The sequence below is a fragment of the Daldinia vernicosa genome (assembly GCF_022497035.1).
Source record: "Daldinia vernicosa strain CBS 139.73 unplaced genomic scaffold F5Y00scaffold_98, whole genome shotgun sequence".
NCBI lineage: Eukaryota > Fungi > Ascomycota > Sordariomycetes > Xylariales > Hypoxylaceae > Daldinia > Daldinia vernicosa.
Genome location: NW_025954014.1, coordinates 19,034 through 43,648, shown reverse-complemented (window position 1 = coordinate 43,648; position 24,615 = coordinate 19,034). Strand labels below are relative to the sequence as shown.

Here is a 24,615-nt window from a genome sequence, read left to right as displayed (position 1 = left end):
TGCCTTTCACTACTTGCCTTAGATAAACACGCGACTTCACGCGTCGCGACTTCAGCAACAATGCAACAGATTCTACAGATACCCTTAGGATACAAGTCCTCTGCACCTCTGAGAACTCATTACAGGGATATGTTACCATTGCCAAATATTACCAAAGAGTAGATACCAAGATTTCTCTATCATTGGAGAATTATTGTCTATCATTCATATAGATTTCCAATAGGTTTTCATCAAGGCCAACTGCAACTACCTAATGAACTTTAATATCAAAATAGGCGTGGTCCATAAATGACCAAGCAACGTCGCTTCCTGAAACTGTGAGCAATCATGCAAAGATCCAAAAACCAGGGTTTGCAGCTAAGCTTTCTTCATACATGGGGGGGATAGATATTTGGCATCTTAGGTAGTCACTCCCAAAGCATGGTTACAAAAAGGATCAGCTTGCCAACATGGCCATATCCAGTGCCAAAGCAGGAGTTTGTAAGTGGTGCAAGCATGTATGTAAGAACTCAGAGTCACACTATCACAGCCATATGGTCCTACATATAAAGACCCCTAATGCACCCTCTGACATGACATGACAAGATCATCTACCAAATCACTTATACGCTACATATATATATGGTTGTTAATTCAATATATATTCCATGGCTGTATTGTATCACTTGCAAGTTTCAAGTTATATCTAATGAAGCTAGAATCATTGGTAAATCCAATGTCCAATGGCACAACTATCTTCTTGGGGGCGATAAGAATTCGCACTTACCTATTTCAAAATGATGTAGTTCGTTATTCCCATAGAAGATACCTAAATTACCTATCTTGGGCAAGCGGGAGTGTTTATTACAGGGCCGTAGTACGTTCCTTCCTTAGACCGGTCGACGTTGCCCTAGATGTAGTTCTCTCCCCTACCAATTCCTCAATAGGGTCTGCTTCGCTAATCGTAAACACAAACCATCCACCAACATCCACCACCTTCAATCAAAAATTCATCAATATTCAGTTCGTTCTTCTCGTTATTCCATCCAAATCGTGTATTCAAAATCATTCTACAGTCTTGACTACAGTCTACCATCCAGTCTAAGTGGTCATCATTCATTCTCGCGTTACTATTCTCCCCCTTTCAAGTCAATCCATCTCGAACCCTTGTGACCGCGTCGCCTAATCCCCTGCATGCTAAACATCCTCTGCCTACGACAAAGGTATATCATCTTTCGTGCAGTACAGGCCGTTAATTCTCACAGCGGGCAGTCCTACACTTCTCTCTTCTATTCTACCTTCGCTGCTGCCAATCCAGCAATACCAGTGTCACAACATAGATGATAGGACATCTTTCAGTCATCTTCGGTACCCTACCAACTACAGCAACACTCCATGTGCCAACCCTACACTATCTAGGAGCGGCACTCCTTCTTCAGTGTTATCCAGGAGTTGAAGTAGGACTTTGTGGCCTCTATCTTGCAAAACTTAGTAAGTCTCTGACCTAGTATTTCCACTTCTATGCCCCCATCCATCCTTTTCTTCCCACTTGACACATGTTCTATGAGCAGACTACTTCTCTACATCCTTCATGGAGACAGCATCATTCCCAGCCCTGTCAATACCCAGTGGCACCTTGTCGCATTCAGGAGACAAGAGTGATCAATAGTCCTTCGACCCAACGTGCTTCCTACTACACGATTATTACATTGTTTACAAACTCATAGCTCAATCCATCCCCTCGCACACCATTGACCCCTTTGCAACATTTATACATTCTGCATTATCTATCGTGCTATCCTCTCTTCCCTTATAAACATTACAACTTCACATGCCTAACAAGCCATATACTGGCGCTGCTGAACAATAATACCTTCATAATGATACACTTATTGCTCATCAACCTTATACATCCTGAATAGACCGACCGTTATATACACCTACCCATGCCTTGATCGTGCCATTATCTACCTAATATCTCAAGTCGTGGATTAATTCTAATTAAGTACTCTCTAGCTCACCGAGGCAGTCTTCGAGACTTACTACTAGCGTTCCTAAGAGACATAAGGTACTAGAAGCCTTTAGTATAGTCTTCCAGCGGCCTATTGTATAGTGTATTGAGAAAAGACCGCCCGATTCTTCGACAATAGTATAGCATAAGCTATACCATTTACTATGGAGAAGCTCATCGCCGACGCTATACCTAATCCTGGTCATATCTCTGTCGCCGACGCTATACCAGTCGCCGACGCTATACCAGTCGCCGACGCTATACCAGTCGACAATGCTATATGTATTGCCGAATATAGCCCGGTGAAGCTTCCCGTCAAGCGAAAGCATAGAGAAGTAGAAGAAGACGAGGACCTGTCCGACGTCTTCCAGATCCCCAAGTCCCCTGAAGTTGAGTCCGGCCGAGTGGCCCGAAGTCGAGCAAAATCTGCCAAGAGAAAAACTGCTTCCAAAACTGTCACCCATGCACCTATCGATCCTGCTGATATTCATGCGAACAAGCCAGAACCACATGGCCAGCCATTGGCCTGGGCTGACAAGAGAGCAGCCTTGAATGATGCACTGCCATATTTCAGAGCACATCAAGGCAGCGTGCATTCAGCGGAGTTAATGCCTAAAGGCATGCTTATAGATGGGATCGTAGGGATGCGTGACCATTTTTCTAGTCAGGTTATAATTACTTCGATGTAAGTTCCATACAATTCACTATAATGGAAATAAACTAACATAAACATAGTGGTGGTGGCCGCGTTCATGATCCAGTTACCAAGCAGAGGGTCAGAATCGAAGATCAAAGGGAAGACGGTAAGAATTACAAGGCTTTGATGAAGGCGTGGGAAGCGAACCACCCCTTCGTGATGATAGCCGGTAAGTCCTATACACGTATTACCCTTGTTTAAAGATATATTCTCATAAGGTTTAGGAGCGCACAACAATATGTTCCCGGTCAAACCTCCTCATCACTATAATGTTCTCGACTACTTCTACATCACAGAGATCTGGCAAGAAAAGACCAGGGAACCACAGGGACAAACAGTGACGATCTATATGGTCCGCTTGGAAAAGGTCAACTTAGATAGCAGATCTTGGTGGGCTCCAAAAGGTGTTAGTGCTCCCGAAGCGGGTGAATTTGGGATCGGCGAATACTCCTGCACATCAAGTACTTGCACGACTTGCAAAAAACCAAGCAAGGAGATTTTTGAGCAAGGTTGGGCCTGCCTTAATAGCCTATGCAAAAAATTCTTTGAGTTCGCTACCTTATTGGACGTCAACGAGCTAAAATACAACAACGCCTTCTTACGAGAGAGAACCAAATACAGCGGTAATCCCCCCCCGGATGATCTCATTCCTGCACTACCCTCCGATCAAGAGAACACCCTTGGCAGTGAAAAGGAGTATAAACAAGGAATCCTTTGTCCTAAGTGTGGCTGCTGCAGCAGGAGAATAAAGTGGGATGGCTGGTATTGTGAGAATGCAGAATGCGATTTCACACATACGGTCCCCATCAAGATGACTCCGCTCAATCGTATCATGAAAGAGAACAAGGAGGTGAAGAGTAAAACGGGAGGCACTCGTATAACTAAATCTCCCAGTGGTGTTCCTGTTCACAAGACGACTATAGGAGGACAGAAACTCAAAACCTTTTTCCTCCCAGATGAGAATAGTAACGGTTACATTGGCACTGTCACCCGCATTAGGCCGACAAAAGAGGCCATTTCAAGAAAAGGTGGTATTGACGACCTATATTTACGTTTGCAAAAGGAGGACCTAAAGCTTGAGAGAAGACCAGCAAAGAATCCCGGTGAGTGGATGTGAAGTTCTGTTTAGGTGGACCAATGCTGATTACTGTAGGCTGTCGAGTCGAAGAGTTGACCTCTCACTTCTCTGGGAATTTCGTAAGCCCCTAGGTTTGACTGATTCGATGTATCATAACTAACACTCTTATAGGGTGCTCCGTACAAATTTGGAGTGGTTGTAAAAACCACAACTAGCTTCGAGGACGCACCAACTCCGATATTAGAGACTCTTCTTCGACTGACTTGGGGAGGAGAGGCAGCCGTTGAAGCCTCGAGAAATCTCATTCAGGACAAGGCCATCAAGGTCTCAGGAGATTCCATACCAGAAACATTCGACGCGTATAATGAGCAGCTAGTGCTTGGATACTTTGAAAAGTCAAAAATCAGTGTATGTATTTCTCCAAATTGGTCTTCCCATGTGGATACTAATGCGTATCCTAGGCCCACGACGACGGCGAGAAAGAACTTGGCCCAAATGTTGCATCACTCTCCCTTGGCTCTCCTTCGGTGATGAACTTTTCCCCAAAAAAAGGAAAGCGCATTGGGAACTTGACAGATTTAAGCAACAAGAAGAGAAGGCCGTTCCTATCGGTGAAGCTAAAGCATGGTGACATGCTGGTCATGCATGGGGAAGAAATCCAGAAACTATATCTCGTGCGTATTCGCAAAAGCTCCTGTTCCTGCTTAGTCCATTAACTGACTTCCTTGGATAGCATGCCGTCGAACCACGCGGAAAACATCGATTTGCTTTAACTTGTCGATACATCCGGCCAAATACCATTCCTAATGAAGAAGCGCGCGCCTTAGCTCTTACTGCTGGAAAGGTCCCTGATCGATGGACTGCCATTAGGTATAATGGAGAAGAAGACCAGTTCGAATCCCGTGTCACTGGAGAAGTTGTAGCTCGTCCTGGAACCATTGTTGAGAGTGCTGAGTCTACTAAAAACCCGGCACCATCTAAATACGCCATCTAAACGCACCAACGGCCTTGAGAGCGACGATATTTTCATGGCTTAGACTTTATCCCATACAAATTCAAAGGGCCAACTACTGGCCAAGCTTCACCAACTATCATCAGCAATTCTATATCGTTTCGCCTTGCTATAACATTCCTTGGGTCCTGCAATTAGTCAGGAACTGTTCGAAGATTATCGAATGTCACGAGCGGATTTCTTTTCGTTTCACTACTTAGAAATACGCTTCAAGTTTATTTATTCACCTACTCATTTTTCTTTTCCCTTTTACACTGGTTTTCCTCAGGTCATAGGAGACGTTTGATCATGTGGTGTGGGGGGAGATGGGTTAGTTATGTGATGCTGCAGTGATCTTCTTCAACGATCTCCGCATCAGCAACTGCGTTAACAACTTTATGCTTTATGTGTACTTGGCTGGGCTAATGCATATAGACACATCCCTATGATGTGCATGACGATATCGAGCTGAAGCAATTTGGAAGGAGCTTAGCAACAGATCGCCGAGAAAAAAAAAATAACTATATCTACCCGTTTGTCTGTTGATTGTTTGTGAATGTTCCTGTCATCATCTACACAGGAGAACGACACAAAGAATGACGACTCAATGTGCATACGTATTCGATGAGCAATGCTCATGGTCTTCTCGACAGACCAGAGCAAGCCTACGTCTTAAGACGTGTCTATATGTGTGACCCTCCAGGTCTCCTTTCTCTCCTTCGGCCTCATATCAAACATTTTTCGTCTTTTCATCTTTTCTACCGGCCCTTGGTCTTGCGCCTACGCTCCCACTCAGCACGCTCTTCCTCGTCACTGCCGGAGAACTCGGCATCATCATCTTCTTCTTCTTCCTGCCTAACATCAACAAACGAACTGGCCACCGCCTTCTTGTTCTCCTTGGGGGGTGCAGGCGTGGAGTCGACAAAGTCGCCCGCGTTCAACTCGGCATACTCGTGTTTCTGGATCAGGTCGCGCAGGCCGGTGTTAGAAGGGTCAACGAGTTGATATGGTGTTAGTCGGGCCTTGTTGCGAATTCGGGTGGACGATCCGGCCTCGAGCATCATTTGTACGAGGGCGTTGCCGAATTCGCGCTGGGCAGGGGGCTCGCTGTTGATCCAGCGGATGGCGCTGTGTAGGGGCGTGTCCCCTTCGATACGGTTCAGAGGGTCACATTCGAAATCTGGTTGGTCCAGAAGTGTGTCGATGATCTCGTCTGAGGTGGAGGTGTTAATACTGCGTGATGGATTTCTTATGTTTGTGTTTGGGGTTTGATTTATGTAATATGAGTGTGAGCAAGGTGGAGGACGTACAGTTTCCCTGTAGGGCAGCCTCGTGGTAGAGGTGATTGCCCATGACGGTTGTAGTAGTGTTGAGGAGAGTGGATATTTCTTCGTCCGACTTGCAGTTCGAGATTACGTCGTGGAGTAAATCGACATTGTTCCTTCGGCAGGCTTCGATCAGCCGCTCCTTTACGGAGGCGCCCTGTTGCAAATAATAAGTCAGTCGGCCTTTTAATCTCGGACTGTAGGACTGCTATCTAACCTCGTGTTCGTGATCATCTGCCATGCTAGGCTGCTCTACCAAGCTGTGCTATGCTAATGCTATGATATGATATGCTATGCTATGCGATCTGCTTCCGTTGTATTCCAGGGCAGATCAAACCCGTCAAGCAGAGGACGAAGAAGCCTGGTTGGCAGGAGAAGTATTCTTGCTATTTGTATTTCTTTTAGTTTCGGATTCAGGAGGAGAGTACCTAATACCTAAACAGCCAAATTAATAGGCAAGACCCAGTTAGGTTTTTTAATGGAACAGAGTGTGATGAAGATGAAGATGATGAAGAAGAGGAAAAGGAAGAAGCTAAGCCCAATTACATACGTAGGCAAGTCTTCAGGAACGAATAAGCCAACCAGCTTTGTTTCTAATAAGAACCTTTGGTGATTGTACGGCAGAGCGGCTAAGGGTCAAAGGGTATAATGTAAGCATGGAAGCTTGGAAGAGCAAGCGCCGTAATGTAAAGGAGGCTGTGACGTTTCCAAAGTCCCTTGAACTAGTAGTGTAAGGTTCTTGCCTGAAACCTACCCCACCACAGCCCACTAACCCACGCGTCTCTGGATATTGTACAATACCTAGGTACCTACCTAATATTGGACCTACCGCGGGGTGGTTCGGGGAATAGTTAGAGCGTATTCCGGCGGGACAAGTTCAACTAGAGGGTACCGAGGTACTTACATAGTATCATGTCCATATCTGCCGGAGCTCCACTAAAATTTAGAATTCATCTACTTTCTTAGCCATTTACTCTCTACTCACTCAATCTACTTACTCACTTACGCACTCATAAGTTCACTTAGATAGATATTTCATAAAAACCAGCATCGGATATAGATTTTATTTATTGAGCCACCGCCATGCTGCTCTGTATGTATTCCCAACCAATATACATACGTATAAACTAACGGCAACGACTAACTAACTCCATCCCCAGTCTGCCCCCAGTGCTCAAACATCCTGACGGTGTCCATGTCGGCCGAGGCCGGGCGCAACCGGCTCGAGTGCCGCACGTGCCCGTACCAGCACCTCATAGAAGAGAATATGTACTCGCGACGATATTTCAAGCGCAAGGAACGCGAAGACGTCTTCGGCGGCGCCGGGGCCTGGGACAACGCGGACAAGACCCCCGTCCAGTGCAACAACTCGTCTTGCAACGGCAAGGAGGCCGCCTTCTACCAGATCCAGATCCGCAGTGCCGACGAGCCTATGACTAGCTTCTTCAAGGTGAGTTTTTTCTTTCTTTGTCGCTATCTATCGTGGTTTTGCGTTTTTGGTACGATGGGGACGAGACGATGCTGATTTGCGATGTAGTGCATGACGTGCGGCCACAGGTGGAGGGAAAATTAGACGGTATTACCTATGTAGCAGGAGGGTTTGCATCGGTAACTCTACTGCTTGGCGTTTGGGAGGCTCCTAACGGCGTTACGAAGGGTTCTGGAGTTCTTGGTCTTGAGTTTTTAATGTAGATGGCCTAGTGTCGAGACGTCCGTCTGCTTTTACCTACGTCCTTTCTTTATATAATTGTAGTGATGTGATGAATTGTAAGGCGTATCCCCTTATTTTTATTCTTTGTGCCAATCCACAGCTGCTTTGGCTCCCTCGGCAGCCAGCGCGTAGACCAACTCGGGGCTGATAATGTCCTGTCGGAAGCGCTCTTCTTGGAGCAGCTCGAGGTGCTTCAGGGTCGGACCGGGATAGTTGAGGTACTTGATGTAGGGCGGGCGGGTCCAGTATCGGAGGTAGCTGAGGTATGCGACGAAGGCTGGTTCGTTCAAGAGCTTCTGGGATGCGAGATGGTTTAGGTAAAAGGGGTTCGCAAGGGATTGCACGAACTAGAGAGGAGTCCCGTCCCGTGTCAGCATAGCATTGGCACACCGTATAAGATATAAGGTGATGTGGAAGATGGGATCAGGGAATGCATGCGTACCTCAAGCTCGACCTCGAAGCGACTGAACCCGCCGTATTTCGGCTCGTTGTCCGCCGGGAGAGGAGGTGGGGATTGCTGCATTTCGACGTCCATTTTGGGTTGTCTTGGGCTTTCTACTGTCGCAATAATCGAATATGGAGATGTAATTGGTATGTTGGTAGGTATGTTGGGAAATAACGTGACGATTGATGTGTGGTAGAAGTAGAGGCTTGATAAGAATTGATGGATGATAAAGAGTTGGATGATAGAGAGATTGATAAAGCTTATCAAGGTCAAGCGGAGATGTCCCGCACCACCCACTATGTCATACCTACCTACTGTGGGTTAGGGGCAGGAGGGCCAATCGGAGGGTCAGCTTGGGGATTAAGAATATAAAAGCAGTTTACAAGCAAATTCTTCATCCAAGGAGCAATCCAATAAGCATCAGTGGTTTAGTGGTAAAATCCATCGTTGCCATCGATGGGCCCCGCGTTCGATTCGCGGCTGATGCATTTTCTTTTCTACTTTATTTTTTTGTTAACTATTCCTCTTGCCTTAGTGACCTTATCTTGGCCTGCCCGTTGTGTGGATGCTTCATAGTTCCGAATTATGGTTTTCTTGTTTTTTTTTTCTTCTTTAAGTGGTGCCCGGTGGATAAATCTGTACAACTACGATAGACCATTCGAAGCCTCAACTTCTACTATGTATGCTCTCCACAAGTTGAGTAGTTCTTCAATGTCATATATTCGGGAGAGCGGTATGGGCCCCGCTCCAGCTGGGATATTACCTAGCGCGCGCTCAATATTGGTCACCCCACCAAGCTCTGCTATTAAGACTGCTACTTGACTATATAGGCAAAACTACGACGACGACAAACGTATTGATCACTAGTGAGACGAGCGCAAAAGGCATGCATTATTACTTTACGAAATCCACTGCGGATTGGTGAACTAGTGTACGTTACCCGGGTGCAAAAAAAAGAAATAAATAAAAAAATGATCGAACCCAGGCTCGAACTGGGGACCTTCAGTGTGTTAGACTGACGTGATAACCAACTACACCATCCGACCTTTGAAGAGATGGAAAATCTGATTTCTCCATCACGTGATGGTAGTTAGGATGTCTACTTTTGTATATATGCACTTACAATTTGCACTAGGTAAAGTCCACTTAACTACATAGAGACCTGGCACTAGATATTTTAAGAATTGTGAAGCGTAAAGCACTAATTACCTCTTGGAATGTGTTTAATTTCAACGAGGGAATAGCTAGGAACTTGGTTCTTACTTCTTAGATTTAGTAGAGTAAAAAACCATGGCCCATGCTCGGAGCTCGACAGGATACTACCTATATCGTGACATTAACCATCCAAAAAGAAACAAACACCCATAACATCACCCGCCCAACACGAAGCCCATATCAATCAATATCCACGACAAGATTCATGCGAGACAAAGAATTCAGAAGTTCGAGATAGCCCGTGAGAAGCATCTGAAAGAAAGACCAAAACGTATTAAAAAATGAATGAAAAAAAAACGTACAACACCGGGGATTCGCTGGTCGTCACCGACCCAACTACTAATCCGGCGGTATCCGGCTTGTCTAGGGGAGAGCGGACGGGATCCCGAATTTTCCAGATCCTATGGTCGTACGTGAAAGACTGTATTGTACTTACGACTTATATGTTGTTGTTTGCTGTAGCATGTCTCTCCATGAATCCCAGCCCTACCACCCCTATCCAGCATACATACGTACGGACCAATAAAGCAGAACGGACTCTATATGAAATAAGACTTTGGTCTGATCTTACTAAACTTGATACAAACAGGACATATCCACCCAAAATACCAGAAACATCGAGATATGTCTCGGTTCACCCTCCATATACTCTAGCATACGTAAGATGGAAAGTTCTAATATTGGTAGTCTCGAAAGTTAAATATACGCAACACGTATTACCACCGCCAACGAGAGGACACCCTTTCGTGGTCTGGTATTTCCTATCAGCCCTCTCACTTACTCACAACATACCTACCAGTTAGGCTAGGTAAGTTTGTTATTCTCCTTAAGCAATGTATGTACACATATATATTACACCTATGCGTGCTCACCTCCTGGCTCACCAACTTATAGGAACGTGTAGCCTTATCCCTTGAAAATCACGAATTTTAACCATGTGACACTTTGCTTCCGTGGGCTCTCAGTTTATGTCTATTTAAATTATTTGCTCGTTACAAACTCACCCGGAACAAACTACTCCATCCAATCCACAAGCCGTACACCACCAATCACAAAGAACCCCCTAAAAGGGAAAAGAACTAACTATACGGTCAAATTCAAGTTTCTGTCTCTGTGGCTAGCTTGGGGGCGTTGCGGAGATATTATGTTTGCACGATCTGAAATCTTCTTGGCTTGTGGGGGCCAATCGCCGCTTTGTCCATCCATCTTTGGCCCGTCGTCAAACGTATCGTCGTGCAGCCTCCGGATATATCCTCCCTAGTTTCCTTTCCATGTTCCCGGGGTACTGTTCAATAGCCATCAATGACGGCTTCTACCTACCTATTTACTACTAATAATTGCACCGAACTCGCTGTTCATGCCCGTATACCCAAAATGCTCACCATAGCCCCTTTGCGCTATAAAATCTGACACCGTCTTCAACTATCCATCAATAATGCCGCCTCGTGTACCAGCTTGATAGTTGTGGGAAGCCAGCATTGCGTCCCTAGGCACACGACTACGGGGTTATAGTAGTGGCGAGTCTCACACATATTGAAGCCATCTCTAAACTAAACTATCCTTGGGTGAGCTCGAAATGAAAACCAGCGCTGGTTCTATCTAGCTCCGGTATCCGGCACTCCCGAGACCCCTTGAGGATTTTGTGCCGCTTGGGCTGCCAATTGCATGGCAGCCTGGGCATTGGCTTCAGCCTGGTGGACGACATTCTGAATGACGCCTTGCTCATCCGCTGACAGACTCGAAGTGAGACTGGAGTAGAGTTGCGGGTTTTCTTGTTGCATTTCTGTGAAAACGGGTTAGCGAGCGCATATGCGGAAGGGAATGCTTATTAGTAAGTAGGGACTCACTCATTAAGACGGTTCGGAAAAGTTGATAAGGCTCAACCTTGTTCAGGGGCGATTCAAGCGAGACGCTATCTTCCCCAAGTTCGTCATCTGACTCGTCAACGAGACCCCCATGTTGGTTTTCGATTTGGCTGAATTTGGCGGCTTCCTCGTTGAGGAATTCCAAATAAGCCGTGCTCTCATCGCGAGCATCTCCCTGGTCTCCTTCTGCCCCTTCCTCAACGGCCCAGCTGGTATCCTCATCGGCCCATTCGTCCTCATCCTCATACCCGTAATCATTCGAGTCGTACGTAAAGTCTTCCTTTAATGCTTCCTCGCGGTTCTTTAGGGCAGTGGGTAGCGTCTTAAAGAGACCGGTAATCCCTTGCAAGAGCCTTGGCCAGCCGATGCTGACACTTGCAGGGATCTGGTCTGCGTTCAAACTTAGCAAGGTAACGATAGCTACGATGCACAGCTTTTTGTCGTGCACTCGGCTAAAGTGATCCATGTTGCTAAACCAAAGGCTGAAGAACTTGTTGGTCCACCCCTTGTTCTCTAGGACAGCTAAAGTCAAGAGCGGGTTATAGTAAATAGCATTTATAACCATTTCCATCAGGTGAATCTTGTACGACTTGACCCTGAGCTCTTGACCACTGAGTACCGTCATAGCCGTAGTGATAAATCCTGTGACAGATTGGTCAATATGACCACGCAGACTTAACATCATAGCTTCCGCAAGCTTGCACGCGCAGATGCGGTCGACATCTCCAACTTTCTGGTCTTGGAGGAACATATCCTGGACCATTCCGTATAGAGCCTGGACGTACTCGGGCTTCTGGGCTAATTGGCTGGCACCGTATTGCACAAAATTGTCCAGAGCTGGCAGCATGTCCTCGAAGTATAGCTCAGCGCCGGATTTGAATGTGCCGTGGATGAGCTCGAAGGCTTGCCACATAGTGGGCGAGATACTTTTCGCGGCAAATGTGCAACTGTCGATTATCTCGAAAACTTCATTATAAAGATCTAAGATAATGTTAGCTAGCTAAACGGCCAGAGGTAGAATTTCGAATATATTTACCGTATAACCTGTTCTCTAAGGTGACTTGGATGACGGGCATTAGAACAGCCTCGATGTGCAATAACACGTCAGGAGTACTTTCTAATGTCAAGATCAGAGTGCCAATGGTCTGCAGAACACCCAAAGCCGTTATGCTCTTGTCGTCCAGGTAATCACCGAAGTCATCATCGTCGCGACCATTAGTCTTGGCGAGAAGCTCGCTGATAATTCTGAGGTAGGTATCCCTTAGTTGTTCACTTAAAGCTACAGCGAACGGGGTTAGCTCGGCTGCGAACACCTCAACGAAGTCCTCCATCACGTTGGCCAGTGCATCGATGTCGCACTCATTAGCCAGCTTAAGCAGCTGCTGCATGATAGTAGGGATACTCTGCTGCATGCTTATACGGATAACATCGTGTCGGATTAAAGGTTGTAGTGCCAGCGCCGCCGTGACTCTTACAGGCAGGTCGCTATCAGCCATACAGTCAAGAATGTGCCGATAAACAAGGAGTAGGTTGTTCTGATCCTTAAAATTGAGCTGCTCGAATTTCTCGATGGTGTCACAGGCACGGGCTCGAAGATAACCTAGAGGGCTCTTGAAATCAGGGAAGACGTAACGGACCAGGAAATATTCGATCTGGTCGGCAACCGGGCTCTTCTTGCCTAGGAGGACCGGCGCCAGAGTAGCAATCATTCTCAAAGCACCCTCCTTTGCGATATGATTCTTCTTATCCTCGGGCGCCTGCTCATACTCGTTAACAACGCTGTTGACAAACTGTAAGATTTCGAAGGTCTGCTTTCTGCGAGTCTTGGTCAAGGTGACAAGAAAATTAGTTGCCGCCACATCGGGGGCTGAAACCTCCTCATAGAAGTTTAGCTTCCGATGAAGGTATTCTTCGGGTTCGTCTTCGAATTTTTCCACATCCTCTCGGCTTAGACACATCACTGGGAAGATCAGATGAGTAACCAGGTTGGTGAGATGGGGCTGCATCAAGCTCCACATAAACTTCGGCCGACAGCATTCGTCCAGAAAAATAAGCGTGTACGATAAGCACGGTTTGCTAAGCCAGGAGGTCTTGGAAACCCATTTCTCGATCTCTTGGAGGTAGTGCTTGAGGATTTCGGGTGCAATAGTACTCTCGAACTCCTTAGAGTACCTAGCCATCTCGTCGTTCTTCGAAGCGGTGCCCGTGTAGTTGCCATGCCTAATACTCGTTCGTCAGTAATCCTAAACAGCTACCGCCGATTCCATAGACAATGCCAACCTGATCCAGAGCCTATTGAGGTTGAAGTAGGCCCACTTCTTAGCTTTCCACCAGTGATTTGTTTCGCGTTCGTCCAAGTCTTCGCTCATAGCCGACGGGGGCATCTTCTTGGACACGGTTTGGAGGAAAATAGTACACCAGCCGATGTTTACGTCGTGTTGTCTCAAGAACGGAGAGAGCTCGAGCTAAGTTTCGGGTTAGAGACGCTTTCGAACGAGTCGAATCGAGACCGTTTAGACCACTTACCCAGATTGTGTGCTTATAGGCCTTGAGGGCGATATGTAACATCTCGCCGGCCTCGTCGCTTTCTTGGTTGACCAATTCATTGCAAACCTGCTGAAGTCTCGGGAAGGTAGCTTCGACGATCTTCTCAAAATCCCCCCTAACATCATCTTGGGGTTTGAATCTGTAGGCGCGGCAAGTGACAAGGAGACACTGCAGGCCGGCAAGAACAGAAGGGGGGTCATTTGCATGCAGCAATTGCAAGGTAGCGTCCATAAAGCTTGGCCATTTCCTAGGAAAATCGAAGTGTAAGATGCGCTGGATTTGCTGTAACAGCTGCTGGCGGACAGGCCCGCGAGAAGCGGTAAGGATAGGGAGTACGCGCTCGCGAAAGCGTTGTTTTTCTTCTTCCGATATTAGCGGATCGTCGGGATAATGGTCACTTCTGGACCAGCCTCGATTCGTCCTGTTCTTGAGATAAATGACACCTATGGGATCAACAGTGTCAGCAGGATGGACTCGGGATCGTAGACATGGACGAGGATATTCATACATGAAAGTCGGACAGAATCATCGGCTTCGGTAGTCAGGACATCGAGCAAAACATCGATAAAGCCAGGATGTCCTTCGGCCTATGATTACCAGGCGGTATTATATTAGCAATTGTAACTCGAAAACGAACGCGGTGAACATCTTCAGTAGAGGAAGTGGAGTGGAAGTTGGCGCATCGCATCGCATTGCGTAGCATGACACAACACTCACGGGCCGTAGCGGCAGGACACGGCGTGAACCAGCATGACATGGCATGACATGGCATTGTCAAAAGCAAACAATAGTCCTCGATAAAATAAACATACCTGCTTGAGTTCGAGCTCGGCAGCTCTTCGCACGTTGATATCGGCGGAGAGGGTGGCAGCGATGCGAGCCCGAACGGCTGCGGCATCCATGATTGATTCCTAATATATTGCGTTATGCAGATCTGTTGTTATTGGTGTTTATTTGATGTTGAGAGGGTGATGAGAATGACGTTGATCTTTTTTTTTCTCTCTTGCTCAGCAAGGACTCGGGTTATGCCCTTTAGACCGGGTCGAGTCGACGATGGAAAGGAAATAGAAGGGAATATTGAGGAATAAGGAAGGAGGAAGGGTGGAAAATAACAGGCAGTCAACCGCCGAAAATACAAGTTTGTGATGATGATGGCTCAGCTGCGTAGCTGCACCCAATTGTGGTGTTTTAAAAAATTATGTGAGGTTAGACTGACTCTCTGGGTTACTCGTTATTTTTGCGCCGTCCGAAAATGGCGGGGCACTTTTGAGGTCGTGGACGTGCAAAGGGCCCATGTAGGTAATGTCATGTATTCTATTGTATTCTTTCTAGCGATAGTGCTGAGTAGTACAATATATCAGCACCGTAATACTTGCTTAGGTACCTGGGTACAATACAATACGCTAGGAAGGTAACATACCTAGGTACCTGAGTACAGGTTCAGTATAGGTAATCCTGCCCTGTGCCCTGTCTGCGTAGCCTACTGCCTTAGGTACCTAGCTGTACAAAACATACTTTGTACTAGCGCAGGCGTGTCACAGACATACAGATATACCTTAGGTACATAAATGTATTTGGGCTGGCTGGTAACAGCTAACCGGCTGCTAGGGCTGCTAGGGTCTACTGAACGCGCACCTCTGTCAAACTTTGATATTTTAGGTACACTAGGCAGGTACCTATATGCGTTACATGACTCGATACACCAATCTACCCGCTTTCTTTCTAAAATCCAAATCTCGCTCCTGCTTCAACGTTTAATGTTGCTTAGAGATTTGGCGGGCACCTGAGGGTTAGGTACCTAGGTACTAACCTACCTCTGTGCTTAGGCATGTACAATACGTATAGGTCGCATTCAATGTCAACTGAAAACGTGTTTAGAATGCTTCCCTCTTGATAGGGCAACCCGACTGATGGCCAAGTCTATCTTATAATTTCTTTGGCACATAGCTAAGCGGCTCAGTCTACCAATTTTATGTAACGTATTTTTAGGTGACATATAGTCTTACGTGCTTCTCAAAAATTTTATACGAGTGCCGCTTCAAAAGGCTTTATTGGTTTATATGCAACTACCCAGGCATACATGGCTATATAAGGGATAATACAACCCCCCACAATACATGACTAACCTAGGTAGTTGGAAGGAATTGGAATGTGCAGCAGATGAGACAAGAATTGAAAGAGAAGACGATCGGTGATTATTTAAATCGAACGTGGAGGATGCATGGCAAGTGAATGAAACCAACAAACAAACAATTGCAAGACTGAAAACAATCAGTTAACTATAGAAGTAGCCTTTAAAGTGTAACCTCTGCGATATTATGTACTGTTAAAAAGCAAGGGTCCAACGGGAATTTGAAGCTAAAATTTCACTGAACATGGCAAGCCGAAGACACATGAATCAAAAATGGTCACCGCCTTGGTGGCTGTTTTTCAAATTTGCAACTGAATCCCACTCTAACCATTACGTAATCCCGTATCTTTTAAGCCTTGTACCTGGCGTAGGCTCCTAAGTACGGATTAGTAGTAGCCCAACCTTCCTTTAGAACATTAGCCGTTGCCACGCTTGCCGCTACAAGAATTAGGTCTTTATCGAATTGGGTATCGGGTACCTATTACTCCAGGGTTATGCCGCTCAGTTCTCCAGGCTTTATGTGCTAGGTGTTCCCTAGGCCTAGTGTAGTGTTCCCCCACCTTCGCCCTTCGCACAGATAATTTTTCAAGTTTTTATTGTCTTAGTCCCGTTCTGTTTTAACGACCACAACATTGTAAATAACCTCACCTCACCTACTCAACTATAATATAGGTATCTTAGCTGTATTACATATTACATATTAAATATTACGCATTACACAAGCTAATTACATTAGTCGTTCTAACTGATCAAAGAGCAATATTAGCTCGACGTTCTCATTGGTCTTAATAACTTCATTCCTAGGCTGCCCCTGAAAATCTCTACTATGTGACCAATATCATAGGTATCTTTCTCGTCATTTATCATTTGCCGGAATAAAAACCATGGTTCTCATTTGAACCTCTCCAATAGGGAGACGAGCCATCCAGCTTCCCCTATCCGATTATCTTAATAACCCACGTTTGCCTACCTATGTACTGCATGCCATGAACACGGCAATGACAAGAAAAAATATACTGTCCTCTTCTACGAGAAATGAGGTAATGTAGGTAGCTTTAATCAGGGACGTGGTGGTACCTACCACCGCATAACCTACATAGGTTCTATCGTAACCAATTTTCAACCGCACAACCATATTCAAGATATTTCATCCATGAGGGGGCTTGAGGACTGTCGTACTTCCCAACAGTACGACGACAGCCTTGGATAGGGTTTGCCGCATGCTATTCAAAACGTAAGCCCGCGGAGGCCAGCAGGAAATTCATCTTTACTATCTTGCAGAGTCTCCGGGCATCCGCAGGAGACATGCCCCTGAATCCAGGACAATGATCTTGTTATGCCGTCAACACCACGCATAACTGGCTTGGTAATTGGGTAATTGCTCCCCCATATTAGTAAATAAATATTGTTTTGATTACATCGCAGAACCTATCCACGTATGAATGGCTCAAACTACCCGAGTGCCTCCGGCTGCCGGACCGGCCTCAGCCTATCACGGCCTATCACATCTCACAAAGATGCAAAACCGCCAGCGAGACAGATTATCCACGTGCCTGCTTGCTTTTAAAATATTGACCCGTCTGCCCGTCCCTATCAATCTTCTGATAGGCGTAAACCAATGCATGCTGACAATCGCAGCTACGTCATGACGCCTTAGACAGTGAATACGACGAGAAAGTCCTTGGAAGCGGAAAAGAGACACCCGCGGAGCGTACCAGCCTCCAACGGGTAGACGATAGTGGCAAAAGAACCATTGGATATTACAGCAACTGCCTTTCTACTTAGTATAAGGCTGTATCTTCATGGGAAAATATCGATATGTAGTAGCCTTGCACCAATTCGGGCTCATATCATCGCAGGTCACCCGTTACACAAAGTCTATGCTTCAGACTTGCCAAAGGAACTCCATAATTTCCATCTTCCCTCGCTATTAACTAAGAAATATAGTTGCTCGTAGAGTATATCAGACCCTCCCGAAGGTTTACAACAGGCGGGATAGACATCTCAACTCATAAAGACATTAAGCTCAGTGGCAAACTACTGTCTGGTGGACAAAGGTCGAGGCTACTGCGAGATGCCATGTCCTTCTTATAAAGTTATAGTCGTCACCATAGTCATATATGATCTCCTCCACTCTTGACCGGATTCACTTCGGACATAGATCACCAGGAAATTTTAAAAGGAAAATAACTTGCCATGTGACGACCATGGCCAGCGGAGTTGTATTAGGTGGAGTTGTCTTACGGCCGACGTCGTACTTCTAAATAAAATTAGGGGAGATTCACCGCTTGTCGGAAGGATCGTGAGGTAACGGTACTCTCGGCAGGCAGAATCTTGGAACAGACTACTAACAGGTCGATTATACGCATTCTAGTGTAACAGTCGGTGAATAGACCTACATACATATTATAGGCGCAGGCAAGCTAGGCGCCGTCGAGCTACCGAAGATTCCGAGTCAAGCTGACTGCTTGCTGCCTAACGCTCAGCTGGGAAGCATTCATGTACCAGCAGAGCCTCCTATTTGGACCCCAACAAGTCGACGTCCGGTTACACAATAAAGTACACCGAACCACTGCTAAAACATTTTCCTTCCATCAAGGTTCTTGTTTATATTAGCTATAGGCTTGATAGAGAGTTGGTATGAGGTAAGCATGGAGTGCCCCTAGAACACCGGTAATAAATAGCCGTATATCATGAGAATGTGGAAGAGCTTCTAAGTGCGAACTCCCTACGTAATAAACGATCCCGTAACGAACTGAATGAGAACACTACTCCAATAATGTAGGCAGGCATCTAAGATGACCAGAGCGTTGTCCTGGGACTCACACAATAATAACACCAAGTTCAAAGGCTTCCAAGACACCCAACCTGATTTTTAATTGGCAATATATACTATATAGGTGATCGTTGTTAAATACCTACGCAGTTAACCCCTTAGTGTAGCTCGAAAGCCGAATACAACTCGCCGGTTCGCTAAAACCAAACACTCGGATGGCAATAGCCTCATAAGTAAAGCATACTTCAAGTATTTGCACCAAGATAGCTCTCTCAAATATAGCGTGGACCCCAACATCTCTTATCATACCCGACAGAAAGCACCGACGACAAAGCTAGTAGGGCGTACCGTCAACTCTTAAACGCTCTCCTCTTTATGAAACAGCACTAGATGACCAGATGAAGAGATATTAAACTGACTGACGGGGAATTACACACGCAACCGCCGTAGAAACGTAGGTAGCCAAGCTAATGGACGGCAACGTGGCATGTGTAAACGAAAGACTGAACAGAACAGCACTTTATATTATTAAACCGCCAATCTGTTCAAACTGATGTGACTTCGTCGCTCTCTTGCCTCAAACTCCACCAACAATCCATGCTTGATATCCAAACCCGACATTACTCAATCGCCCACCCTAGAACCTCCTAGCTTCCACCGACTGAGAACAGGAGGGACGTCCACATATAATGAACCCCCCCCTTTTTAACAGTGACCTCTTCCAGTCTACACACATACACCCGAACCAACCAGTCCCTATCCCATCGAACCTAAACCGCAACACGATTAACCTCCACCACAACCTCCACCACACCCCCAATACCGCATGTACATCCCCCTCCCCCCACACGCATCCACCATCCTACTTGAGCAAGCAAGCATCAATCCATTCCATCCGGAGAGAAAGTCAAGTCCAGGAATCCAGAGATAGTCCACAACAGAGATAGTAGGAGACACACAACGAACGAACATCACAGAGCGGAGACGGAAAACAGAAAACCCCCCGAAAACACGCCCGGAACCTTATGCAACGGCAAAGACTGCTACTGGCTGGCTGGCTGGCTGGCTGGCTGGCGGATAAGTTGAAAGAAGTCGACAATCCCAACGGTTGTTCCCGGTTTTTTTCTGGCAATCCGGTAGTCCTTATCCACGGAACGGGTATTGGGCCTGAGCCACAGATCTCTCTCCCAGGATTATGAACGAACAGCAAGACCCGGTAAATCTTCCCGCAATTGCACTCAAGACAAATCCCGCAAGAAAAGCCAGGGACCTAGGTAAGGTTTATTTGGTTGCTTCGTTGAATTAGCTCCGCCTCCGGTCTCCAGTCCGGCATGTGGGATCCCCTCTCACGGCACTCCGCAGGATAGATAGATAGACAGATAGACAGATGGATAGTTTCCCCATGGTTTGCAAGAACTCCTTGAGATGCACGCCTATCTCCGGATAGACCATCTAACGATGTTCTCTTCCTTGAAGGCTTTGGCTTTGGCTTTGGCTCTCCCGAAAAGGCAAGTACTGGTCGGCCAGGCCTGTACTGTCATGACCAGGCTTTTGAGTTGTCTGCTTTGCTGGAGTTCCTGTCCGGGAAATGCTTTCTCCCTTTATTTTCTCCCCGGTAATCCTCAACGGATCGTGGGACTGGGACCATGGCCTGCGCGGATCAGCGGGATCGAGCAGTCTCATACTTACCCAATGCATTGCCAGTGGCAGATATCAGAACACATTCCTTCAATTGGTCATGGTTGATGAGATCATGTCACAGGCCACGAACAAGACTTGGGTAGGTAGTAGTCCTCACGTGGTGTAGCTTAGGGAATGAGATCTTACCTCTGCGTCAAGCCGCTTTCTTTCAGCGATGATTTTGTTTTGCTTTTGCACTGTAGCCTTGCTCAGGCTAGTGATCCATGGCAGGCTTGCCAATTGTCCATGTCCTGGTTTGAGTCCCAAGATATCCAGATGGTGCTGTGTCCAGTGGAAGTGCAGTCCATGTGGTCATTGTTGAAGCCATGGTCAATCAGTCCGGTGTTCCAGTCTGTATCCTCTCTGGTGTCCTCTGGGAATGATCCTTGGAGTTGATAAGCCCAAACGCTTTCCTAGTAAACCTATCAAGTTAGTAGTACATGCACGGCGAGGTATAAAGTCCATGAAGGTATGCCAGGCATGAAAGTATTGAAATCTTGGAAGATATCCTTCGCAGGAGTGGTTGGCACATATATATACAATCCGTCCAGTGCTCACCTTGCTGTCCGGATCTCAACCCTATCTATTAGTAAAGTAAAAAAGAAAAAAGCATTCCCGCATCTCACCATAATGCAACAACATGAGCGAAAACTCTGGCCATTTGGGAATTCGCAAACCCGGGAAAAGTATGAAATATAAAGTAAGCCTCCTTCGGCTGGATCCGGACAGCAAGTTGGCAGGAGCCGATCCGTAGATAGTAGAAATACTAACCGAGATATAAAAGAGAACTTCTTTTCCCGCCGGCCTAGAGCCTGGTATAAAATGTGTGGCAAGAAGCCAACTCCGTACAAAGGCATAACAGAAACAATGGTCGTCGTCATTTCAAGTCAATTGAGGCCCACCCATATGCAAATCGTTAACAACGAAGTTCCCCGTTCATAAGTACGCCGTATCCATTCTGGGCCCCTAGGAAGTATTCATGTAGCGGGATTGTAATCGTAGTAAAAAGCCGCCCCTTAAACGTAGTAACGTAGATAATAGTAGTAGTAGTAGTAGTAGATGCTGATTGGAATCCAGGTCTCTCTCAAGGGGGGAGTTGAGGGTCCGGGTAGCAACACATTATTTCATAAGTCGCAAACTTTGCAACTATGCAAGACTCTTTCTTCAAGGTCTGCAAAATTCATAACCCGGTCTATCCTGTTTTGCATGGCAAAAATCCGGGAAAAGACCACGATGCGGTTTTGTTGGACTCCAAATCCTGGGAATCTCGGGAATCTCGGGTAATGAAACAATTAATCATGGAAGCATCACTGGCAAGACGGAAAGTCACGCCGAACACACTCCAGCGGGTTTTTAATTTCGACCTGGGCGGTGAGACCGGTGGGCGTGCCTGGAATCGGAATGGCGGTCAACACTATCCCTTTCACGATGTCGCGACGACGATCCACCATTACCAGCAAGTTGTGTACTGGATGCTGTGGCTGAGTTGCGAGAGGGAGCAGGGGTTGACTCATACTGTGGATCTTGTTGTGCTGAATTGTAGGACGTGCCTGCTGGAGACGCTAAACAATCAGAAACTGGAATAGGGAGGGTTAAAATCAGAAACCACTAGTGTACGCACCGCGTCCGAGGAAAGGGTCTTGAGGCTGCGCGGCTGGGTAGGGCGGGTTTGAGGGCGAAGGGTTCGAAGGATAATAACCGCCGCTAGACGTGGGAGCCGGGTAACCTTGTGGCACGGGCGGTCCTGAGGTCGCGTAGGTGGTCCTGCTGGGTGGTATCGTGGTAATGGGAGTCCTCTGATCCCTGGGATCTACCCTTGAGCCGGCATATGGATCATTATACGGGTTTGGCGCCACTCGCGAGTCTGCTCCAACCAGCTGGAAAGGAGGTTCCTGGCCGGCCTGGCCAAATCCTCCTTGTGAGGGCATCGGAGGATAAGTCACACTTGCGGACGGGGGCTGGAATTGAGATCCCTGGGTAGTATATCCCTGTTGAGAGCTATATCCGCCCTGAGGATATTGCTGGGGCGCGTAGGAGCCAGCGGCTCCCGTGTAACCTGCGGAACCGGTTCCTGGATATCTGGGCGTGGCATCACCATACGGGTCGCGGTTCGGGGTTCCCGCTGCAAATCCGGCGGCTTCAGTTGGTCCGTAGTATTGGCGGGACTGATGCGTATCCGAATTGCGGTACTGGACTATAGGGGAGTTAGAGAGTCTGACATAAGAGCCGTTCGAATCTCTCGAGGCAATAGTACCTCCGGCGGCGTTATTACGGCTCGCCGATTGCTGCCGCCTTTCTTGATCCCATCGCGCGGAATCTGCCTTCAGGTCTTCGATCATAGCCTACGGGGGGGGAATATTGTTAACAAATTGGAACGTCGACGTCGCCTATGCGAGAAGGGCTTACCGTCGTCAAGTTGCGGTAGGCGTTTATATAGTAGCCCTGAATGATCTGACCGCTTTGAGGATTCTGCAACGCACGCAATGTCAGCGCGAAGTTTACAAAAAAGAAGCAGACCAAAGTGATCATTTACCTCATATGTACCGGGACGAACCAGGGCGTCGTTTCCAAGGTAGCGACAGATATCGGCCGTGATAACCTCACGGTCGATACCATCTCTTGGTACGAAGTACTCATTCTGGCGGTTTTGAGGGGGTAAGGCACTACCGCCCGAAGGTGCTGGTCTTCTAGACATCGTAGTCGGAGATGATGATGGGAGGAATTACCGGTCGACGAATATTAGGTAGAAGAGGTAAAAAGGGGAGGAACGAGTCGACGGTAGAAGACAGCAAACGTAGAAGGATAGTAAAAGAACAAGCGGTCGAGAAGAATGGTGAGGAGGAAGAGAAGTGGGTGGTGGGGAGGAGAAAAGGCGGCAGACACTTTCGCTGGTGGGTACAGAATATGGACCCGCGGCACAAAAAAAGTCCTACTGCGAAAGGAGGGGCCTATTAGGGGAAAGTGACAAGGCACAATGGCGACACCAACTTGGCCTGAACAGGGATGGTGGCGCGGACGTGCAGTCCAATCCTTAACGGGTGGCGATAGTGACCTACAGGCTACAGGGCTTTGCAGGGTCACAAACAGCTGAAGATTTGCGTCGTGTGGGAATAATATGGTACGCTTGGCTTTTGGCGATGGAACAATAACTGTAGCACTGGGAAGAAACCAGTTCGCAACTTGTTGGGATTGGGAACAGTAATAGTAACAGTAACTGTTAGAACGTCAGGGAATAGGAGAGAGAGAGATAAGCTAGTTATTAGGAGGGTAGTGAATTGGTTGTCAGCTGAGAGGGACAAGATGTCTTTCTCCGGACAGGCAACAAGACCAATGAGCTGTCTGTTTTGCGCGGACACAGTGGAGCGGTGTCACTGTACAGAATGGGGCGCGTGGGAGGCAATGGTTGGCGGAGAACGATGCCTTATGTCTTTGGTATGCCTTATATGACTTATATGACTTATATGAGAGAAAGTAATAAGAGTAGGTATATGTAGATGATAATTAATAAAAATAAAATAAGTAATAATAAGTAATATAAAGGCGATATCGAATAGTATCACAGTAGGAGAGAGTGAGGTACGTAGTTAGGTATGTATGAGTGTATGAGTGTATGTATGAGTTTAACAAAGACTCATCCGGTCTGAACGACTTGGTGGAAGCGGAAGGGATAGAATCGATCCCCCGGCGGGTGAGTGAGTTGACGCGCAGCGACGGGTCCAACAAGCTGGGAATGATCTGTTCGTTACAGCAGAAGAGGAGGAGGAGGAGGATGAGGGGCTTTGAACATGGGAAAAGAACAGTGGCTAGGTATCCCCAATCCAAAATGTCAATCGAATTCTAGACTATCCAGGGTAGCCCCGGACAAGTGTGGCTGATAGACAGGATGAACAGGACTGATTGACAGGCCAACCTTCTAAGCTAGGATTTCCGGATGTGGGAGGGATGGATGGCCGGTGCCCGTATGTCTCGCATCTACATAGGAGAGGCAACAAACACCCGCACCGCTTCTTTTCGATGCAACTCTCGGCAGTGATCGGTCAATCCGTGCAAAATAATCGCAGACTTGTCCCGTCTAGGTAGCCAAGCTCGCCGCTGACCGACAAATATATCCTGGAAATATCCTGGAACGTAGGAGAAAGTTGATTTGGATTATTTTTCTCTTTT

At 46.9% G+C, this 24,615-nt stretch overlaps 7 protein-coding genes and 2 non-coding genes across 9 annotated transcripts; 4 read left to right on the top strand and 5 right to left on the bottom strand.

Annotated features, from left to right (window-relative positions):
* Positions 1 to 2,154: 2,154 nt before the first annotated feature.
* F5Y00DRAFT_274809 (uncharacterized protein) lies at positions 2,155 to 4,759 on the top strand (the record flags this gene model as incomplete). The annotated part of the gene is made up of 7 exons (XM_048013421.1): positions 2,155 to 2,675; positions 2,726 to 2,856; positions 2,912 to 3,790; positions 3,841 to 3,884; positions 3,937 to 4,173; positions 4,227 to 4,439; positions 4,499 to 4,759. 7 exons carry the CDS (start codon positions 2,155 to 2,157, stop codon positions 4,757 to 4,759), a joined length of 2,286 nt encoding a protein of 761 aa, XP_047859792.1.
* A 281-nt stretch (positions 4,760 to 5,040) lies between these two features.
* On the bottom strand, positions 5,041 to 6,825 carry F5Y00DRAFT_250104 (uncharacterized protein). The gene is made up of 3 exons (XM_048009685.1): positions 6,299 to 6,825; positions 6,067 to 6,238; positions 5,041 to 5,969 (listed from the first exon to the last, which is right to left on the bottom strand). The coding sequence occupies exons 1-3, from the start codon at positions 6,320 to 6,322 to the stop codon at positions 5,515 to 5,517; spliced, it is 651 nt and encodes a 216-aa protein (XP_047859791.1). The 5' UTR covers positions 6,323 to 6,825; the 3' UTR covers positions 5,041 to 5,514.
* A 339-nt stretch (positions 6,826 to 7,164) lies between these two features.
* Positions 7,165 to 7,654, top strand: F5Y00DRAFT_267153 (uncharacterized protein; the record flags this gene model as incomplete). The annotated part of the gene is made up of 3 exons (XM_048012039.1): positions 7,165 to 7,174; positions 7,242 to 7,531; positions 7,619 to 7,654. 3 exons carry the CDS (start codon positions 7,165 to 7,167, stop codon positions 7,652 to 7,654), a joined length of 336 nt encoding a protein of 111 aa, XP_047859790.1.
* A 215-nt stretch (positions 7,655 to 7,869) lies between these two features.
* F5Y00DRAFT_256493 (SOH1-domain-containing protein) lies at positions 7,870 to 8,315 on the bottom strand (the record flags this gene model as incomplete). Its single annotated transcript, XM_048010415.1, has 2 exons — positions 7,870 to 8,139; positions 8,235 to 8,315. The coding sequence occupies 2 exons, from the start codon at positions 8,313 to 8,315 to the stop codon at positions 7,870 to 7,872; spliced, it is 351 nt and encodes a 116-aa protein (XP_047859789.1).
* A 339-nt stretch (positions 8,316 to 8,654) lies between these two features.
* Positions 8,655 to 8,725, top strand: F5Y00DRAFT_t160. Its single transcript has one exon. It is a non-coding gene; the product is annotated as a tRNA-Gly (tRNA).
* A 34-nt stretch (positions 8,726 to 8,759) lies between these two features.
* On the top strand, positions 8,760 to 9,269 carry F5Y00DRAFT_250099 (uncharacterized protein). The gene has a single exon (XM_048009684.1). The coding sequence runs from the start codon at positions 8,823 to 8,825 to the stop codon at positions 9,057 to 9,059; it is 237 nt and encodes a 78-aa protein (XP_047859788.1). The 5' UTR covers positions 8,760 to 8,822; the 3' UTR covers positions 9,060 to 9,269.
* On the bottom strand, positions 9,210 to 9,283 carry F5Y00DRAFT_t159. The gene has a single exon. It is a non-coding gene; the product is annotated as a tRNA-Val (tRNA).
* Positions 9,284 to 10,651: 1,368 nt separating this feature from the next.
* F5Y00DRAFT_222021 (importin-7) lies at positions 10,652 to 14,887 on the bottom strand. Its single transcript, XM_048005671.1, has 7 exons — positions 14,677 to 14,887; positions 14,373 to 14,451; positions 13,844 to 14,307; positions 13,598 to 13,782; positions 12,354 to 13,537; positions 11,300 to 12,298; positions 10,652 to 11,235 (listed from the first exon to the last, which is right to left on the bottom strand). The coding sequence occupies exons 1-7, from the start codon at positions 14,764 to 14,766 to the stop codon at positions 11,048 to 11,050; spliced, it is 3,189 nt and encodes a 1,062-aa protein (XP_047859787.1). The 5' UTR covers positions 14,767 to 14,887; the 3' UTR covers positions 10,652 to 11,047.
* A 6,917-nt stretch (positions 14,888 to 21,804) lies between these two features.
* F5Y00DRAFT_274797 (uncharacterized protein) lies at positions 21,805 to 23,733 on the bottom strand (the record flags this gene model as incomplete). The annotated part of the gene is made up of 4 exons (XM_048013420.1): positions 22,985 to 23,733; positions 22,858 to 22,920; positions 22,073 to 22,793; positions 21,805 to 22,013 (listed from the first exon to the last, which is right to left on the bottom strand). The coding sequence occupies exons 1-4, from the start codon at positions 23,144 to 23,146 to the stop codon at positions 21,805 to 21,807; spliced, it is 1,155 nt and encodes a 384-aa protein (XP_047859786.1). The 5' UTR covers positions 23,147 to 23,733.
* Between the last annotated feature and the right edge of the window lie 882 nt (positions 23,734 to 24,615).

Bases quoted from the DNA above. Each gene is read 5' to 3' on its own strand.
- F5Y00DRAFT_250104 (XM_048009685.1), bottom strand. From the start codon at position 6,322: ATGGCAGATGATCACGAACACGAG. The intron at 6,239-6,298 runs GTTAGATAGCAG...TATTTGCAACAG, and splicing joins CAGATGATCACGAACACGAG to GGCGCCTCCGTAAAGGAGCG. The intron at 5,970-6,066 runs GTACGTCCTCCA...CCTCCACCTCAG, and splicing joins GGCTGCCCTACAGGGAAACT to ACGAGATCATCGACACACTT.
- F5Y00DRAFT_250099 (XM_048009684.1), top strand. From the start codon at position 8,823: ATGGTTTTCTTGTTTTTTTTTTCTTCTTTAAGTGGTGCCCGGTGGATA.
- F5Y00DRAFT_222021 (XM_048005671.1), bottom strand. From the start codon at position 14,766: ATGGATGCCGCAGCCGTTCGGGCTCGCATCGCTGCCACCCTCTCCGCC. The intron at 14,308-14,372 runs GTATGAATATCC...TTGATCCCATAG, and splicing joins TGATTCTGTCCGACTTTCAT to GTGTCATTTATCTCAAGAAC. The intron at 11,236-11,299 runs GTGAGTCCCTAC...CCGTTTTCACAG, and splicing joins TTTCCGAACCGTCTTAATGA to AAATGCAACAAGAAAACCCG.